A 17,442-nucleotide genomic window follows, 5' to 3' on the forward strand; every position below is an offset into this window, starting at 1 on the left:
GGACCCACTGTAATTTCTTCCCAATCATTTTAGGTCTCATGCACATAGCCACTTGGGGCCACATAACGTTATTCCGGCATATTTCCCTGCCCGAGAGCGAGACTGTCTGCATATAGGGTTGTGTATCCATATAAGTCCCTTAAAAACCTTCATACAGCCAATGATTTCCATGGGGATGTACGCAGGAGCTGAAATACACCCCAATTTACATTATGTGACCCCAGGTGGCTCTGTGCATGAGCTCTTATTTTAATATATTTGGGATTTTGAAAGAGGATTCTGCAGAAACTCTTTTTTTTAGTAAATGTAGCAATGGAAAAAACAGGCATTCTGAATTCTACTGAGCTGACAGTCTACGCCTCACAGAAAAACAGTCAAATGTGCCAGATTTGGCTTAATCTTAGTTCCCATACAGGCCGACTATAAACAGAACTAGTCACTGGATCTATATTCATTACACTTGGCAAAACCTGCAATGGCTGAGTATTTCACCTGAAAGTTATAATACAGAATGAAAGATCAGTTCCTTCCTTTGTTGTGAACAGTGGCCATATTAATAATTATAATAAAATAAGAATCTACTATACTACAGAGTGCAGAAATCTCAAATATATAGCTATGGACTGGATATAAACACCTCCTCTGATACTGCTGACATATAAACTATGGTAAAAGAATATATACATTATGGCATCTAAATAAAAATATTCCAGTGGATCTTCTCAAATTGGCGGGGACAAGAGTACCTATGGCTGCTGGTTAGCTATGGACTTCATTTGGCTTTATAATGGGTAACTCTTGGTAAAATCTTGCTGCTATTATGTATGGTGACCTCTTGCTACCGTGGATTATTTGCTGGTTGACAACAACGTGTGGGAGCTGGGTGCCCTTTAAGGCACAGTTCTGAGATACCATGGCATTTATATGACCTGTCTTAAATGGATGTCCCCAGCTTCTGTGCAGCTAGATTTGTAGCAATGCTTCCAATTGACAATGCATTAAACTAGCTCACTGCAGACAAGGGTATTTTCTGCTAGTCTCCTATTTTGGGGCCCTTCTATACAGCAATGAACAGAAGCCTGTACTCTTATCATTGTCAGGGATAATACTGACTGTGTGGCTAAGCTATAGGGCAGGAGGCCAAGCAGGTTAGTTGAAGGGAATGGAAGGCAAGAGGAGTGTATTGCAAGGAACACGTTGCATCCCAATTTCGGGGCAAAAGGCCCTAATTTTCTACAAGGAGAAAAGCATAGCTTTATTAACCACTCCAGTGCCACAGAGCACTTGCACTGAAGAAACAGCTATTGCTGAAGCGGTTAACCCTTCCTAGAAAGTGTCCCTTGGCTAACACTGCAAAGCCACCTTGTGTAGTGGCCCAGTGGTCTTATGTTGTATAGAGGCGTGGCAATGGCTCGTTCTCTCATAGATATACATCTCTCAGGAGGAGGAAGAGGATCAAGCCCAGACAGATGCCTCTGGTAGATGTGGTACGCTAGGCAGTTCAGGTGAAGTAATATATGTCCAATTATGGCCCCCATATAGTTCAATATTTTGGAGGGCGCGGTGTGAATGGTGTTTAGGGCAGACAGTCTGGGGTTGGTGAGTAATAAGGCACTTCACAGCCAAAACATGGAGGTTGGTGAGGAAGGAAGTTTGGCTAAGCTCCTCCCTTTCTTCCCAGAGTCTTTAGGGCTTTTCAATGATAGGAGTGTTATAGCAGCCAGGAGGCAGTGTGTTTTTAATGTCCTCAAGGTTATCGATGTCTTTAATGATCTGGTCAATATCTTGCTGGTAGGAAAGTAGTGCTGCGTCCTGCAGCCGTGCTGACTGCTCCAGCTGTCCCACCTTGCGGTCTAGATCGCTGTCACGGAGCTGGGACTTCGCATCCTCCAATGTCCTTTCCAGCTCATTGAGCTTTGATACATCCACAGAGTCCAGCTTACCTATTATTCAAAGAAAAAAAATCAATTTTCTAATCGCTAAAATGGAATGTTACCAGTTTTTGTTCAAAGATTTGGAGGATATTCCTGCTATGCTGTCAGAGCATATGACCTGCCAGAACTTTGCGGTTAGCTGCATCTGGTTCTTTCAGCAGACTTCCCAGAAATCCCACCGCTATGGCACAGATGACACTGAAGCACAAATAAGCATGCTCCTATTTATAAAGGTGTGCTTCTCCCTATACATACCAAACGTGTACATACATACAGACAAAAACACACACGCATGTAACTTTCAGATAATTGGTTACCAAGTTGGTTGAGAAGATCATTGATTGTTGTGAGTACATTGTTGACTGACTGTTTTGCTTTCCTGGCATTTTGTTCAGCTTCTTCTGCTGCGTCAGTGGCCTGGAGGAAAGTAGAGGCCATTATACACCAGTGTCGGTCAATACAATTTGCACCATTTCCCATTTAGCTTAAGAGAGCTTACCATATTGGCCATCATCATGTCACTGTCTGCTTCAGACTGCTTCTTCTTCAGCTGGTTCTCAGCATCTTGCAGCTGACGCAACATGTCCTGCAGCTCTCCGTCCAAATCTGTCACATCCTTGTAAGTTTTGTCAGCATCCGCTTTGGCTGCAGCAGCATTCTGCGGATTACAGGGGGGTCAAAGAAAGACAAGGGAATTAAATAAAAACCCCCCAAAAAAGAAAATGATGTATGTGATGCTACAATTAAAATGACATTTCCTAAGGGAAATCGTGAAGTCTGTTGCTGCTGATCATCTTCTGAAAAGGTAGTTGCTTGGCTATTAAATTGCCCTCTGTCTCCAGTACTTACTGAGTGTCACTTACCTGGAACAAGTATGCAAATCAAGAAAGTCCAAACTTCTCATCTGCATACTTGTTCTGGGGTGGGGGTTGACTCAAGGCATTGAAGCAAGGGAGTCTGTTTGACCGCCATGAAACTTGCATTTGCAGAGGAAATGTCAGCAATGGCAGCCTCCATTTTTTTCCTGAAAGGTTTTCTTTAAGTAACCTGCCTGTTAATTACCTGGAAGACTTATACATTATATACAACTTTGTTAATATAATGCAGAGATAAACATAATACAGAGAGAGTGTATTGGGGAGAATGTTGAAGATTCGGCTCTATAAACGGCATTTTCCAGACTACCCCATTCTGTACACTGTGCAGTACGCTACCAACTCCATTTGCTCAACTACGAATGCTCTACTCTGTTATATACTCCATACTGCTAATCATCCTCACAATATTGTCCTATATAAGACAGAAGGGAATTGCATCACTGGGACTTGCGAACTCCAAACCGTTCAATAAGTGAATGCATTTTGGCTAGTACATGCAAATAGAAAATATCTGCAAGAACATAAAACAGTCTTGATATTAGCTTCCTGTGATCTCCTGTGTAGTGTATGACACGGGTAACTAAGCCATGAATCACAACACTTTGCTAGACACTTAAACCTGGTCACCTAACTGTCATGTGTTTCCTCAATGGTTTGTGCAGCCTGTTTAGAACAGAACCTTTGCAAAACACAGTAGAGCCTTCGGAATACAGTACAATGTCTGCAGGTCTATTTCTATCACAAATCCTAAAAAAATGGTTTATTCATGTTGGGAAGCTGGACTCAAATGGTTTAAAATGACTGGATGCATCATACATTGGGCATTCAGACGTCTTCCTTCTTGCACTTGTTCTGTTTCAGCAGGGTGCATAATACCCCTGTAAGTCAGCTGTTTTAGGGGCACTGCTAAAGGCTACACTCTACCTTTCACACCATGACTCATCCAATATACTGCTCCATGGTGAAAACAACTACTGAGATCTGTCATCTATGACTAACATGCATAGATCAGAGCCAGATCCCTCAGCATGGAAATAGCCAGGGATATTTCTATTTCTGTTCACACTGTATATAGTAAGATTTTTATGGATGTCCCGAGGTGACCTTACAAGCATTAGATCTCAATGTCCTCAGCTTACTAGATTTTATGGTAGGGGTGTGGGAATTGCAAAAGTACCAGATTACAAATATTGGAGTGATACATTTATCAGTATTATATTATTATGAGATTACATCTTAACGCAAACACATGCATTGCTCCTTCAGGTAATGTACTAGGTTTGCTTAAATCCCCCACCTCTCCCCAGCATATACTTATATTTTTTTAGTTCCCCTACCACTCCAGGAGCTGAAGAAAATACCCAGGACGTCCGTTATGGAGGACCATGTGATGAATTCCATGTGTCAGGTAGGCAAAAGGAGGTTCGGTTTATGCTGTTGGGGAGGGCCAAATTAAAAGTGAACCTGCTGCTTTGCCATACGGGTACAAAACACAGGTTCTCTTTATACAGCCACTCCAAGCATCAAGTAAAATCAATCAGTGGATTACTATTGCTATCCAGTAAGCATTGCCACTGCATCAAGTAGGAGTCTACTGAATCTACTTTTAATATGAGTTACAAGACCCACCTGCAACCAGGCTGGGGAGCCTCGTCACACTAGATCTAGGAGCGACCACCTCTTTTCATACGACACGGTTTTTTGTAACCTCTCCCTCTCTGTAAAGTACACAGGGCAGTGATCTGAACCTGGAGCACTTTTCAGAAGTTTACAATATAGGGCCATTTAGAAAAGAATACTGCCAACTACCTTAAAGTGCAGGGCAACCTCACCCAGCCTGGACTCTTACTAATGTGCATTTATACTGCAGATAGCATAACTGACTTGTTTTCATGAAGGCTCTGCCTGTAAGCTTACAATTAGATGTGCGGTTTTTCTGCTTTGACTGAAAAGAACAGAAAACAGATCCTAAGCTGATAATAACTAGACGGGAGTGCTTGACATTTCTAAGAAATGCTCAGCAGACCAGATGTGTGCAACGTCAGGAGAACAGGTGCTTTCATCTCAGACAACATGCAGAAAACACAGTGGAAGGCAATATGGAACACAGACACCCTAATACAGGTACCCTCTATTTATCAAGTACTCCTTCACTATGTGATTATATATAACTTCCCATTAAACGGTTTTCCACCTGCAGAAAAAACGTATTTACATTCTTGTAAATCTAACCACCTCCAAATAATGAAAAGTCAACCAGAGACAACACATATGAAAAGGTAGCCACAGACATGAGATAAGCATAGGGTAATTATGTCATCAGGTAATAGACAAATCCCTGACTGATCTTTAAGGGCGATCTTATGATCAGCTGGGTTGGATTTTCTGTTTCCTAAAAGATAAGGTATAGCCACCGGGGATGTCTGGGCACTTATCTTCCATAGACATTTAAAATGCACATCCGGGCAAAGAGTGTGCTTATTAAATTGGAAAACATTCGAAGACTGGGCCATCTGACCGTCATCCAATGTCTATGGCAAGAACCTTGATTACATAAAATCAGTACTTATCTATAAACGGTATCCGAGTTCAACTAAGTATTATTGCACAAGAATTTTATTCTTGAGCTCTCACATCTGGCATTCCTAAAAAAAGAAGAGGATGATCTCCTTCCTGCTTTCAGACCTTCTTGCTAGAACGTCTTGTGACAATTCAGACACACAAAGGTTTCATCCAGTCAGTAGAGGTTGCCAGCATCAAATGGTCATCTGTCCGCACTGGAAGGTCTTGCCAGTCCAGCATCCTCTAAGATTGTTTACATGTGTGGTTTCTTTTGGTTTTCCACAGAATCCCAGTGAAGGTAGATGGCAGAAGTCGTGCAAAACAAACCAGAGTGCATGCAGTGCAATATGCTATTTTTAAAGACCGTCTGTGGAACAGTTTGACTCAGCTGTAATGAAGTAGAAGCAACAAGATTCCTACCTTCTGGACAGCATTTCCAATCTTCTCGGCCTCCTCTGCTTTGCTCTTCGCTCCTCTGGCATCAGCATTGGCATTGCCTAGTGCGCTTTCAGCTTGGCGAGTCTTATTATTGGCTTCAGTGATGATCTGGTTGATGGCAGGGATCCTCCGCAAAGCTGCTTCGGCTGCTGTTTTATTGTCATTCACTCTCTTGTCAAAGTCTGAGTTGGAGGGGAAGCAAATGGACATATGAAATGACACAGAATAAAGACCAGGAGCAGCATTTCCTTGTCTGACTGATTCCAGAGGAAATATACTGTATATACAAGCTATATCAAAATATTTCCTAACCTCTCAAATTGTTTAGTATGTCGTTGGCCTCTTGCAGTGTGGTGCGGCCCTTCTTTGCTGCCTCCTCAGCCTGGGCTTTAGCAGCATCTGCTCGAGCAAGTAGCTGATCAGCGGTCTAAAAAGACATGGAACAGACATGTTACAGACCATCCTGAGCACAACTGGTCAAAACAAATGGAAAACTCAGTGCAGGAAAAACATCTGCTCAACATAGGGGGAAGCAGTCCTTTGTTATGACAGATCAAGAAAAAAATTATTTCAAACCATCATAACCCATAAGCCTTAAATTGGAGCTATATTTCTAATGCGAAAATTTGCTGGCAGGTAGACTTTTATTGCAGAAGAGACTCTGTATGTCTCTTCTGCAATAAAGCTCCTCTTCTGCCTGCCAGCTCCTCTATTCCTAAATATTTAACTTTCCTGGAGAAAATGCTGCTCTCCGCTCTCTCTCTCTAATGCTGCTCATATGAACTCCTAGGCATTTGGTCACACAATCTCTAGTTAAGGGAAGGTTCATGGCTCAGACTAGCCAATCCATACCTTTAGAAAAGGCTATGTGTCCAAAGGTATAGGCTTTGGGTCATGCAACCAGCAGAAGAGTTTGGAGCAGTATTTTCTGTAAATATTTATGTAATTCTTGTACCATTTATACATTCTATTAAGATTATTTACATAGGTCTTAGTTAACATTTTAGTATGCATTCACTTTAAGCCTGCTGGGCTCCAGGGCAGAAAATGGCCCAGTCTCCAGTATTACCACTCAGTGGTGTAACAATCGCCATAGCGACCCTGGCGGCCGCTATGGGGCCTGGGGCACAGGGAGACCAGGCTAGGACATCACCTTGATGCCGTGCGGGCCGCCTGGGTTGCTATGGCATCTCAGGCTGCTGGCTGTCACTGGCGGCTGTGAGGAGGAATGCGCCGCTGTTCAGCCAGCAGCGGTGGAGGAGGGGCCCGCCAGCAACCATGGGGGAGGAGGGGGGGAGGCGGACAGGTAAGAAGTGTGACCAGCCCACCTGAGACCCTGCAGAGCCACCCATACAGTGTCTATGGTGGGCTCTGCAGGGTCACTCAGGTGGGCAGTGTGGGATCTCAGGTGGACTCTGCAAGGGGTGTAACTAGAAATCACAGGGCCCCATACAAAATGACTAACAATACTGTTGAGAACCCATGGTTTGCAGACACTGGAGAGATTGGAAGGCTTGGTGGGACTAAGCTGGGATGGACATCGGGCGAGGGGACCAAGGTCCCCTGATAATCCTCAAGTCCCTGTAACCATCCCAGTTATCCTAGAACGTCCCAATCCTACTACACACGTCCCTCTTTCTTGCTCTACCATCTCTCCTTCTTGCCTGTCACCAATCACAGTCTATGAGATGGAAAGTGAACACCCTTAACATGACATAGCTATGTGCAATGGTGTAATGTTTTATTTGCCTATGTTCTCAGTGGGGAAATCCCTCTTTGTAACGTTGCTGTTCAGAAACAAAACTATTCAAGAATGGGACTAAAAAACCAAGACATAATTATGTTTCTGTTAATATTATGAAAAGTATACGCCAGACACAGACACCCAGACCCTTATGTGCAGTAGTGGTTGCTACCTGCTTCATACAGAGCAACTTCTATTGCATTCCTTTCACAACACCATTACCTTTTGGGAGTGGTCCTTTAAACACTCTAAATACGTTTAGATCAAGTGTTTGAACTTACATGTAAGGTGGGAAAAAGGACATTCTGGCTTACACTCTGACATAGCACACAGTGTTGTATAGATGGAAAAGCCTCAAGACATATCATGTGTCAAGATTCAAAGCAGGTGGAGATATTTTTCTCTATTTTCTAGGCAACGCCTAGTAAAGAAGACTTGTGTGGAATATTTCGGGCCTTGGTTGGCAATAATGAATATCTAAGCATCAGTATAAATTTACAAATGAGAACGCCTTTATAAAAGTATAAATTAAGGTGCTAAAAGCAGACTTTAATGCTAACTGGGTGACACTGAGATTGCCAAAGTTATGTAGATCATAAACAACCGACATGATTTTTTTCCCCATAAAATATATTTTTTATCCTTTTTTAGTATCTCGGTGCTGCTGATCTCCAGTCTATGTGCTCGCACGCTAGCGGTGGATGCATATCCGTGTTCTGGACGGGCTTCCTGATAATGACAATGGTAGACTATGTCCAAGCAGAATAACCGCTTGTAAGCCTGCATCAGGGTCTATGTGGTAAGATGACTACACAAGAGCGCAACTGGAATACAGTTGTCTAGTGGGCCAATAGCGCCATAATGCTAGTGTAGAGATCCACTTTAATGATGGGGGATGGGGGGAATCAAACATGCTACACCTTTCTCTGATATGCGCTGCTAAATTAAATTAAAAAATGTTTTTTGGGGGTTAATAAGAATTTGGAGTGTGTGTATGTCACATGGCATGGAACCCAGAAAAGAAACTGGAAATGGACCCACCTGCTGTTCACTTTTGCCTTTGTCAAGCAAACGTTTGACTTCTGCCTCCCGACCCCTCATGTCATCGCGCAAATCTTCATAATCTTTTTGTTTCCTGTCAATCAGCATATCCAATTCTTCAGCCTCCTTCTGAATTTTTCCAGCCTCATTCTAAAAAGTAGAAAAAACAAAAAGGACATATGCATAGTTATTCAATACACAGCTTTTACATCCACATACGACTAAACTGCAAACAAATACATGTACTGTAAGAATAGAATTGGTATTTGGGAGCAGGATGTCTAAAAGAGATTTCCCACCTTCAGCCTTCATGAGGTAGTCCACCTCCACTAGGAGGCTGATTATGATTGCTGGGGGTCACTGATTGTTCTTCAGGAGGGGCATGTTCCACCTTTTGCAGCACAACACCAGTGCCAGAACCTCACTGTTTTCTGAGAATGGCGCTGTGCCAAACATCTACAATCCTACTGGCTGTTACATACATAGTTACATAGTATTTGAGGTTGAATAAAGACATAAGTCCATCAAGTCCAACCTATTGTGTGTGTGTGTGTTTTCAATATTTCAGTAGACAACTGATTAACGTACATCAGAGTGGAACAACCCCTGTCAGTTATCTCTGCGCCACCCAGCATAGTTAAAGGTTGAAAGAAGGACATCTCCATGTACCTGGCACATTTTCTAACCATTAGCAATGTGTTATTTTAAATATCCAGGTCAATGGAGTAATCAAATGTGTTTATCTGTGTTTTTTATTGATCTTGACCCCTCTACTTGTGCGGCCTCTTCATATAACCTGTGCCGCAAGCCCCTGTGTATAAACTGCGGACCTATGACACTCAAGAGTCTATGTGAACACTACACACATGCCTGCAGACCGCAGTATGTAGGGTGCCTCTATGAAACCAATACTTCACTAAGAGCTCATAGATACATTTTTAGATTTTCTTGCCGTTATTGACATGTATGTGGGCTGTGAAACCTGCACATCTGATCTTATTTTTGCAAATTCCTGAGAAAGTAGACATAATGACTGCATGCACTTTCCTCTATATATTCTTCTCTACAGATCAAAGGATTGTAGGGTAGATTATGAATTAAACCTTTGCTGGATCTGGATAACATCTGCCCATCTGGCTGTGGATCACATGGACCTCCTGTAGGAGACTCAATAGCTGCAATTTTCCAGATTACAACTCAGAGGGTAATCATTAATTCATTAACTTCACTCTAAGTATTCATTCACCTTTGGAAAGGCAACATTACAAAACCTATTTGTGTGCATTCCCACAGCACCTGTCCAAGATTCAGTATTCATTAACCCACTGCTATATATATTTTCCACCATTAACCCTTATTTATCATCAAAATGTTTGCAAGCACAGAGGCACATAGCAAGCCAGCTGCAAAGCATTCAATGCATGTGGTACAAAATACTGTAATACTAAAGAATTCCAAGAGCTAGCAGTAACCCTGCACAGCAGAACTTAAACAAGACTTATTACAAGAGAAATACAGGTGCTATAATGATGATAATGCTCTAGTGATGATAGTTCTCTGGTTGCCGCACCGCTCCATTGGCTTCAATGATATTTGAACCACTCTCCCAAAAACAAGGCTGCAAATTAGGAGCTCCGATTTCACCACCACATTTCTTCTGGGTCAGCAACTCAGAAAATAAAGACAGCAGTTTTAGGACCGCAACTAGCATTTTAAGGAGGTTAGTAATGGTATTCCCCCTGGATTTCTCTAATGACAGGTCTTCATGTAGGCGTGTCCCCTGACAAGTGTGTGCAAATAATACTGAAAACTGAAGACAGAGCTCCCAACAAATTGGAAGTTGGGTATTTCTTTCTTCCTAACTGCCTAGGCAATCAGATTCTGTTTTGATTCAAAGTTGGAAAAAAAAGTAATGCCAATTTACCAACCATAATCTTATGTATCCTGTGTAGGTCTAAGCAGAAAAAGTGCTTCACACACTATATGGTGCTGGGACAATATGCTATACTCATGTAACAGCTAATACACAGATAGGCTATTTCTCCAAGGTGGCATTTACCTGCAATGCTGTGGTATCAATTGTAGGAATGCTGCTGAGGTTGGCATAGATCTGCAGTGCCCGATTCCCTGCTTCTTCAGCCTCTGCATGCACTTTGGTGGCCTGTTTCTCCAATTCTCGGGCCAGATCCTTAGCCTGATTGTACCTGATGAGTACAGGAAAGAATGTTTTACATCTTTAGAGGGGTTTCCCGAATACAGCAGCACTGTCCTAAAAACATTGCAGAAGCAGTACAGGGCCCCCATTGTACATAACAGGTTATAGATGGTAGCACTCACTTCTTATTCAGTTCTTCAATATCAGCTGCGGTCTGGTTCTCTGCAGCCAAAGTCTTTAGTAACAGGCGATAGGCTTCATTTGCTGTATCATTGGCTTCCTTAGCGGCCTTCTCAATCTCCCGTGCTTCCTGTGTGTGCCTGGAAATCACCAAACCAGAGTTAAGAGGAGAAACACCTTCTGAACAGTGTATGTGAAAATTGCTGAGCAAAGTTGCTTCCAGCTTGCCTATAACCTACTTATGACTTATGTACATAAAGCTAGGAAGGCCCATTTAGGCAAGACATATAAGCCTTAGTAAAGGAACAAGATTAGGTTTATGACTGCACGCACTTCAGACGTCTCTCACCTTTCAGCCAGTCTCCTAGCTTCCTCGGCCAGCAGCGTCATATTATTAGGATCACCTGTTGTCTCTGGTGGAGTGATGGACTAAAAACAAAAAATGCTTTAAGAATATGAAAAGTAATGCTTTATACAAGAAGTAGCATGACATTCCAAGCGGATCACAGCTTACAGCATTCCTGGTTTTTATGAGAACTCTATGTAAATTTCTAAATAAGAACAGAAAAAAGCAGAAAGATTCTATTAAAAATATATACTAGTCACAACTGCATTTTATCTTGATAGATCAAGTCCTTGGAAAGGTTAAAAAGGACATAAAAATGGATCAACAGGAAAACACCAATTAAGGCATAAAAAAGACAAAACCTTATTTTAGGTTAGCCTAACAGAATCTTAGCATGGCAAATAGTCTAGACCCTGATACAAGATGCAGCCAAGCTGTGGATTCATGTAGATTGCTTGCAGCTTCAGAAAGGTCTCCTCTGATTCTTACCACATTAGCAATGGCCACCCTGGCTTTCTCCAGCTGCTTCCTTGCAGAATCAATGATGACCTCTGTGCTCTCCACACGATCTCTGGCTTCCTGTGCCTGTTTGTCAGTGTCCCGGATCATATCTCTGATGTTTTGCAGGCGTCCCAGCTGAGAGTTTAGTGTAGCGTTTATCTCTGCCAGGCGGTCCAGCATTCCCTGATCCACATCTAAGAAGAAACATCCTCATGTTAATGAGTATTATTGGAAGCGGCAGGGGTTAGCATTATGGAAAATGACAAATGTGATGTGTTACTGTACTTTTGCTTCCTTGGGCATCAATAAGGAGGTCGCTGACTGCCTTTTCAGCCTCTCTAAGCCGCTCCTCAAAGCCTTGATCAGTGACTGTTTCATCTCCAGTTCCCAGGTTCTTCAGGAGATCCTCCAGTTCCTGTAGTTTCTCTCTCTGTTCCATCACCTAATGAACCACAAAAAGGAAGATCAATATCTGATTGCACTTGCCAACACCCCAGTCACCTAAGTTTTTTTTTTAAGCTGAACTCCAGGCAAATTGCTAAATACACAGCTCAAATAAATACTTAGAAGCTGTTGTACCTGTCAAATGTATTTCTGTTCATCCACCCCTGAAATCTACACATCCCTTGTGGACAGCAGAAGTAAATACAGAGATGCAAGCTCCATGTCTACCAAACTGTGAAGGAGCAGCAGCAGAATGAGGAGATCATTCCACTGCTCTGCAACGCTTTAGACTTCAGCTACTGCTTCTTTTCGCAGACGGAATGTGGGTATGATGCAAAGTTCAGGGTTTACTATAGTTCAAAATTCTAATGACACGTTAGTGAGCAGTCACCAGGTAGTTCATTTACCGGGATCTAAATAGGACATTTGCCCAGGTTTTTAAATAAACCCGTCATGCAAGAATTACAGGGGCTAACACTGCTAACCTGCTTTTTGAAATGCGAATTGCTTCGCTGTTGTACCAAACCATTGCTTTATATATCACTGACCCGGAACAAATACACAGATCAGGCAAGTCCAAAATCCTACAGAATACGGATCATCATGCAGAAGCGCCTAGGGGTATTCAGTAAAAGGCCAGGAACAAATGTGACATGTGGTGCTGCAGTAAAATATCCCAAGTCAGGATGGTACAGATAGTTGAATCACCTCACCTTGTCTTTAACCAAGCGGTAGCAGGCAGGACACTCTTGACAGCCAGGACCTGAGCGATTGTAGAAGTAATTCTCCTCGCACTGGTCACAGCGGACTCCTACAAAACCATCCTTGCACTCGCAACGCCCATCCTCTTTACATTGTAGTGAAAGCGAGCCCTCTGGATCACAGTCACACGCTGTGCAACAAAAGTAAACAAGATACCCTTTATTACTTTGCAAAAAAAAAAAAAGCAACAAGTAATATCACAAGTATTTGGGTTTGGTTACAACACACTTACGTTTGCACCCTTCTGGTCCAAAGCCAAAGTGGTTGGGTTCGCATTGCTGACAGCGTTGCCCACTGATGCCAGGCTGGCACTCACACTGCCCGGTACGAATGTCACACTGGCCATTTGTAGATCCCAGGGGATGGCAATCGCATCTATAAATAAAAACATATAACTGCCTTAAAACAAATGACTCTCTGCAATAATGACTGTTAAGAACAGCCCATGTGACCTAGGATGGAGGCTGGGGAACAGCAGTAATTTTATTAACAGCAAGCGAGAGTTAGTTTTTTTTTTTTACTTGGAATAATATTAATGTCATTTGGTAATTCCAACCTGTAGCCTACTGATTTACAGCCAAAGAATGACAGGTCCACTTTTAAGCGCCTGCTGGTTCTCAACATTGACTTTTGATTTTATGATTTTATAGAAGCATATTGCTATATTTTAAAAAATACCATTTAAAAGGAGAACTATGGGGTCAGTGTTTTTCCCCATAGTACTCCTTAGGGTAACGGGAGGACACAAACTAGTGTCCTCCCGTTACCCTAAGCTCAGTATACCGCGAGCTACAGCTCGCGGTATACTGAGACGCCGGAGCGGATCCCGACGTAGATGACGGGATCCGCCCAGCTGCGTGAGTGACAGCTGGCTCTGCCTATCTAGAGGCAGAGCCAGCTGTACCCGCCCCTCCCCCGTCCGTTCCGCCAGTCAGCGCTGGCAGATCGGAGCGGGGAGAGGGGAATCCAGCCCCTCCCCCTGTCACGGCAGAGAGCCGTGACAGGATCGAGAGGTGAGCGAACCCGGTATGTGTTCGCTCACCTCCCGATCTACTGAGCCGACCTGTGACAGTCTCATTGTCACAGGTCGGCTAGAACTATGAGGTGAGTGAAAAGCAAAGCACTCACCTCATAGTTCTCCTTTAAATCCATTTTGTATTTGCTCTGTTTTTAGCTAAGAAGTTAATAATGAAATACCTAACGGCAATCCAAATAGTGTGGGAGCACAGGAATATAACTACCTCTATACAAATTAGGACATTACAGTCAAAGCTGTTTTTTCCTCTACTATAACAAAATGAATCTAATAAAAAAAAAAGACTTTACTGTATATAAATGGATCTAGTAAGCCAAATGCAGAATATTATGAATGATCTTAAGCAGTTAGTATAACTGTTTGCTCAAAGAAATAGAGTGGCCACTCACACGTCAATTACTGACAAAGACTGATGCATGAACCATAGTAACTAGTGTGTTTATAGGTTATTCATGAATATCCTCTCCACTTGTTACCTATGTTACATATTATTCTGTTAGAATGGTAAGACTGAGCAATTTTCATAAGTTTTCCCATGACAGCCCCTGCATGCCCAAACAACTTGGAAACACAGAAGGGGTATCAAGTATGTCTGCCCAATTGAGTCAGTTAGGGTAGCCTGATCTTAAGTGCATACAAACAGCTAAAGATTTTACGAGACATCAATCATTACAAAATGGAAAAGCATTGCAGAGCACTCACTTCTCACAGCCAAGACCGCTCTGGAGGTTGTAGTATCCGGGCTCACAAGCTGAACAGTCTCTCTCCGTTACATATGGGAGGCACTCACACTGGCCAGTCACCTGGTTACATGTACTCTGGCTCTTTACTGTGCCAAACGAGTTACAGCTGCAGGCTGCAAAGAAAGGATTAGGGATCCATGATATGTAGAGAAAAATGCACTGCTCAAACCGAATATTCAAACTCAAAAAGAATAATTAAAATAAAAAAATACTAATATAGGAAATGCTCAGATTTAATTTTCAGTAAAGTACTCTGCTTTGTTTCTTTTGCAATGCAACAACTGGTGTACTTCCTTTTCAATTTACTGGTTGCCAGCAACACCAGCACTGGCTCTTTATATGCAGATCATTTCATTACTAATATACTCATATTGCAGTAACCATCAACTACCATGTTCCATGATACCAATTTTATCAACAAAAGCTGCAAGGAAGCAGAGACAAAAAAGCAGAGCAGAGTTCTTGCCTTTACAAACAAAAGTTACAGACAAGTCTGTAGCTAATATTCAGAACAGCTATACCACACACAATGTATGAAATTTATTTTGCTATCCAATAAGATTAAGGCAACATGTTATACATATTTATCAGCATGCCCATTTTAAGACAAACTTTTTTGATTGTTTTAGAGCTGTTGAACTCTATTGCTGTCCATGACCCCAGAAAGAGATTGTCCTACTGTGATTATCAGAGCTCTGTTGAACACCGAATTTAATTGCATTCTTTATATATTCCTCCAGATTTTCCTTGGAAATAGAAGGATGAGGCATTCAAGAGTCAAGAATCAAGAATCAGGAAGTTCAATTTACAGCAGAGTCTTGACTATAAAATAACTGCATTTAGGAGGGGTGGCTTGACCCTGGTAGAGTCATTGACAACAATTACTTTTTCATAACCCAAAACAGTAGTCTTACCTTTGCATTTCTGGTCTGGGGTCGGTCCTAATGGGTTGCCATAGAATCCATCCCTGCAGCGATCACAGTAGAATCCAGCCGTGTTGTATATACATTTCAGACACTCCCCAGTCAAGCGATCGCAGTTCCCCACCGCGTTTGGATCAATATTAGTGTTACAGTCACAGGCACGGCAAGGTCGGGGTGCTCCATTCTGGCCCAGTGGGTCCCCAAAATACCCATCGTCACAAAGCTCACACCTTTTACCTGTGGGGAGTAAAACGGTGAAATTAAAATTAGGTAAAATATAGATTTATGACCTGATCCCAAAACTTGCATTATACACCAAAAATCAAATACATGTATTGTGAAAGTGCATCAATTGACCAGCAGTGACCTGAGTATTGGAGCATTGCGTCATTTCTGCATCAAAGGATTTCCAGAGAAACCAATTTCCTGTATTTCACAGTATATAGAAGACCAGAAATTATAGGCTACATCCAAACATAAAAAGTGGTGAAAGAGCCACACTACTGTGGACTGACTATAATGATTGTTTACACACACACACACGCACACACACAATACTGCATTAGTTTAGACAATACAGCATTTCAGAACTGTAACCCTTATGAGAAGCTTCCCCAAACATCATCACAAGTAACCTATAGCAACATATGGGTCCCATGCAACTGGCTATGGACTACTGATGTATATTAAACAATTATTAATATTGAATAGTGAACATTCACAAACATGAGGTTTGGAAGTACTTAAAATAAGCCTGTACTATTGGAATGATAGAGGCTGGCATTGCTGGAGCTCATTCTGAAAAAGTTCATTGAAATGCATGATTGCAAGTATCATAAATACTTTGGCAGAAAGTACTAACTCATCTGACCAACATGACAGCTGGGCACCTTACATTTTCAGAAGGGTCTTGCCAATTACTACCTGCGCAATGCACTTATCTTGGGTTTCCTTTAAAAGTACTTATCAAGAAAAAAAAAATGATATTATGAGTAGACTTTATATTTTACCAAAGAATCATATCTGGCTATTTGTAATGTCTGAGCAAACTATCTACTAACTTATTGATTAACTTTTTTCTTCTTCTATGATTGCAGGAAATGTTAAATATTGATCAAATACACTAGGTTATTGAAATATATTGTGATTGAATGGTAAATCCTACTCACCTGTTGTTCCCAATGGACAGTTGGTGCAGACTACTTCCTTGGTGCGGGGTACAACCGCACAGCTGGATCCTCCAGGGCAGGGACATGACTGACAGTCAGAACTGGATCCGACAGTACTGTCTCCATAGAAACCTTCAATGCACTTCTCGCAGTGAGAACCTGCTGTATGGTGCTGGCAGTTACACACACCTGTTGTGGGATAAAGAGAACATGCCAAAATTAGTGTAAATGGGAACACACAAACAAATAGTGGGGAGGGGGGTCTCAAATTTGATTGCAAATGGGCTATGCCAAGTTCACACCATGGTGGACTGTAAGTATGAACACAAAGCATGACAAGGTACTTCATCATTGTGGAATATTGTGGCCCTGGAATCACACTAGCCATTAAACAAGAACTCCAGGCATGTACAGAATTAACCCTTGCAGTGGGGCTACCCTCACGCAGCAAGAGTTAAGTGCTTCTTTTGGTCTAGGGTCAAAAATAAAAAATGTCACACTCACCTGATCCCCAGTCCCGCGGCAGTGACCACTCACCTTTCTCCCACTCTGCTCCAGTTGTGGAGCAGTTTATGGACATGATGAT

The 17,442-nt window shown here is 42.2% G+C and overlaps 1 protein-coding gene across 1 annotated transcript in view; it reads right to left on the minus strand.

Annotated features, from left to right (window-relative positions):
- Positions 1–540: 540 nt before the first annotated feature.
- Positions 541–17,442, minus strand: part of LAMC1 (laminin subunit gamma 1) — a 128,027-nt gene continuing 111,125 nt past the window's right edge. The window contains exons 13-28 of the mRNA XM_018575205.1: positions 16,857–17,045; positions 15,679–15,924; positions 14,724–14,877; positions 13,218–13,360; positions 12,937–13,115; positions 12,065–12,221; positions 11,768–11,973; positions 11,282–11,361; positions 10,935–11,072; positions 10,657–10,801; positions 8,598–8,747; positions 6,125–6,239; positions 5,795–5,994; positions 2,434–2,592; positions 2,252–2,351; positions 541–1,943 (exon numbers count right to left, since the gene is read on the minus strand). Of these exons, the coding sequence (XP_018430707.1) occupies positions 1,687–1,943; positions 2,252–2,351; positions 2,434–2,592; positions 5,795–5,994; positions 6,125–6,239; positions 8,598–8,747; positions 10,657–10,801; positions 10,935–11,072; positions 11,282–11,361; positions 11,768–11,973; positions 12,065–12,221; positions 12,937–13,115; positions 13,218–13,360; positions 14,724–14,877; positions 15,679–15,924; positions 16,857–17,045 (2,618 nt within the window). The 3' untranslated portion in view covers positions 541–1,686. The remainder of the gene's footprint in view (positions 1,944–2,251; positions 2,352–2,433; positions 2,593–5,794; positions 5,995–6,124; positions 6,240–8,597; positions 8,748–10,656; positions 10,802–10,934; positions 11,073–11,281; positions 11,362–11,767; positions 11,974–12,064; positions 12,222–12,936; positions 13,116–13,217; positions 13,361–14,723; positions 14,878–15,678; positions 15,925–16,856; positions 17,046–17,442) is intronic.

This window comes from Nanorana parkeri, unplaced genomic scaffold (genome assembly GCF_000935625.1).
Source record: "Nanorana parkeri isolate BGI_ZX_2015 unplaced genomic scaffold, ASM93562v1 scaffold52, whole genome shotgun sequence".
Lineage (NCBI taxonomy): Eukaryota > Metazoa > Chordata > Amphibia > Anura > Dicroglossidae > Nanorana > Nanorana parkeri.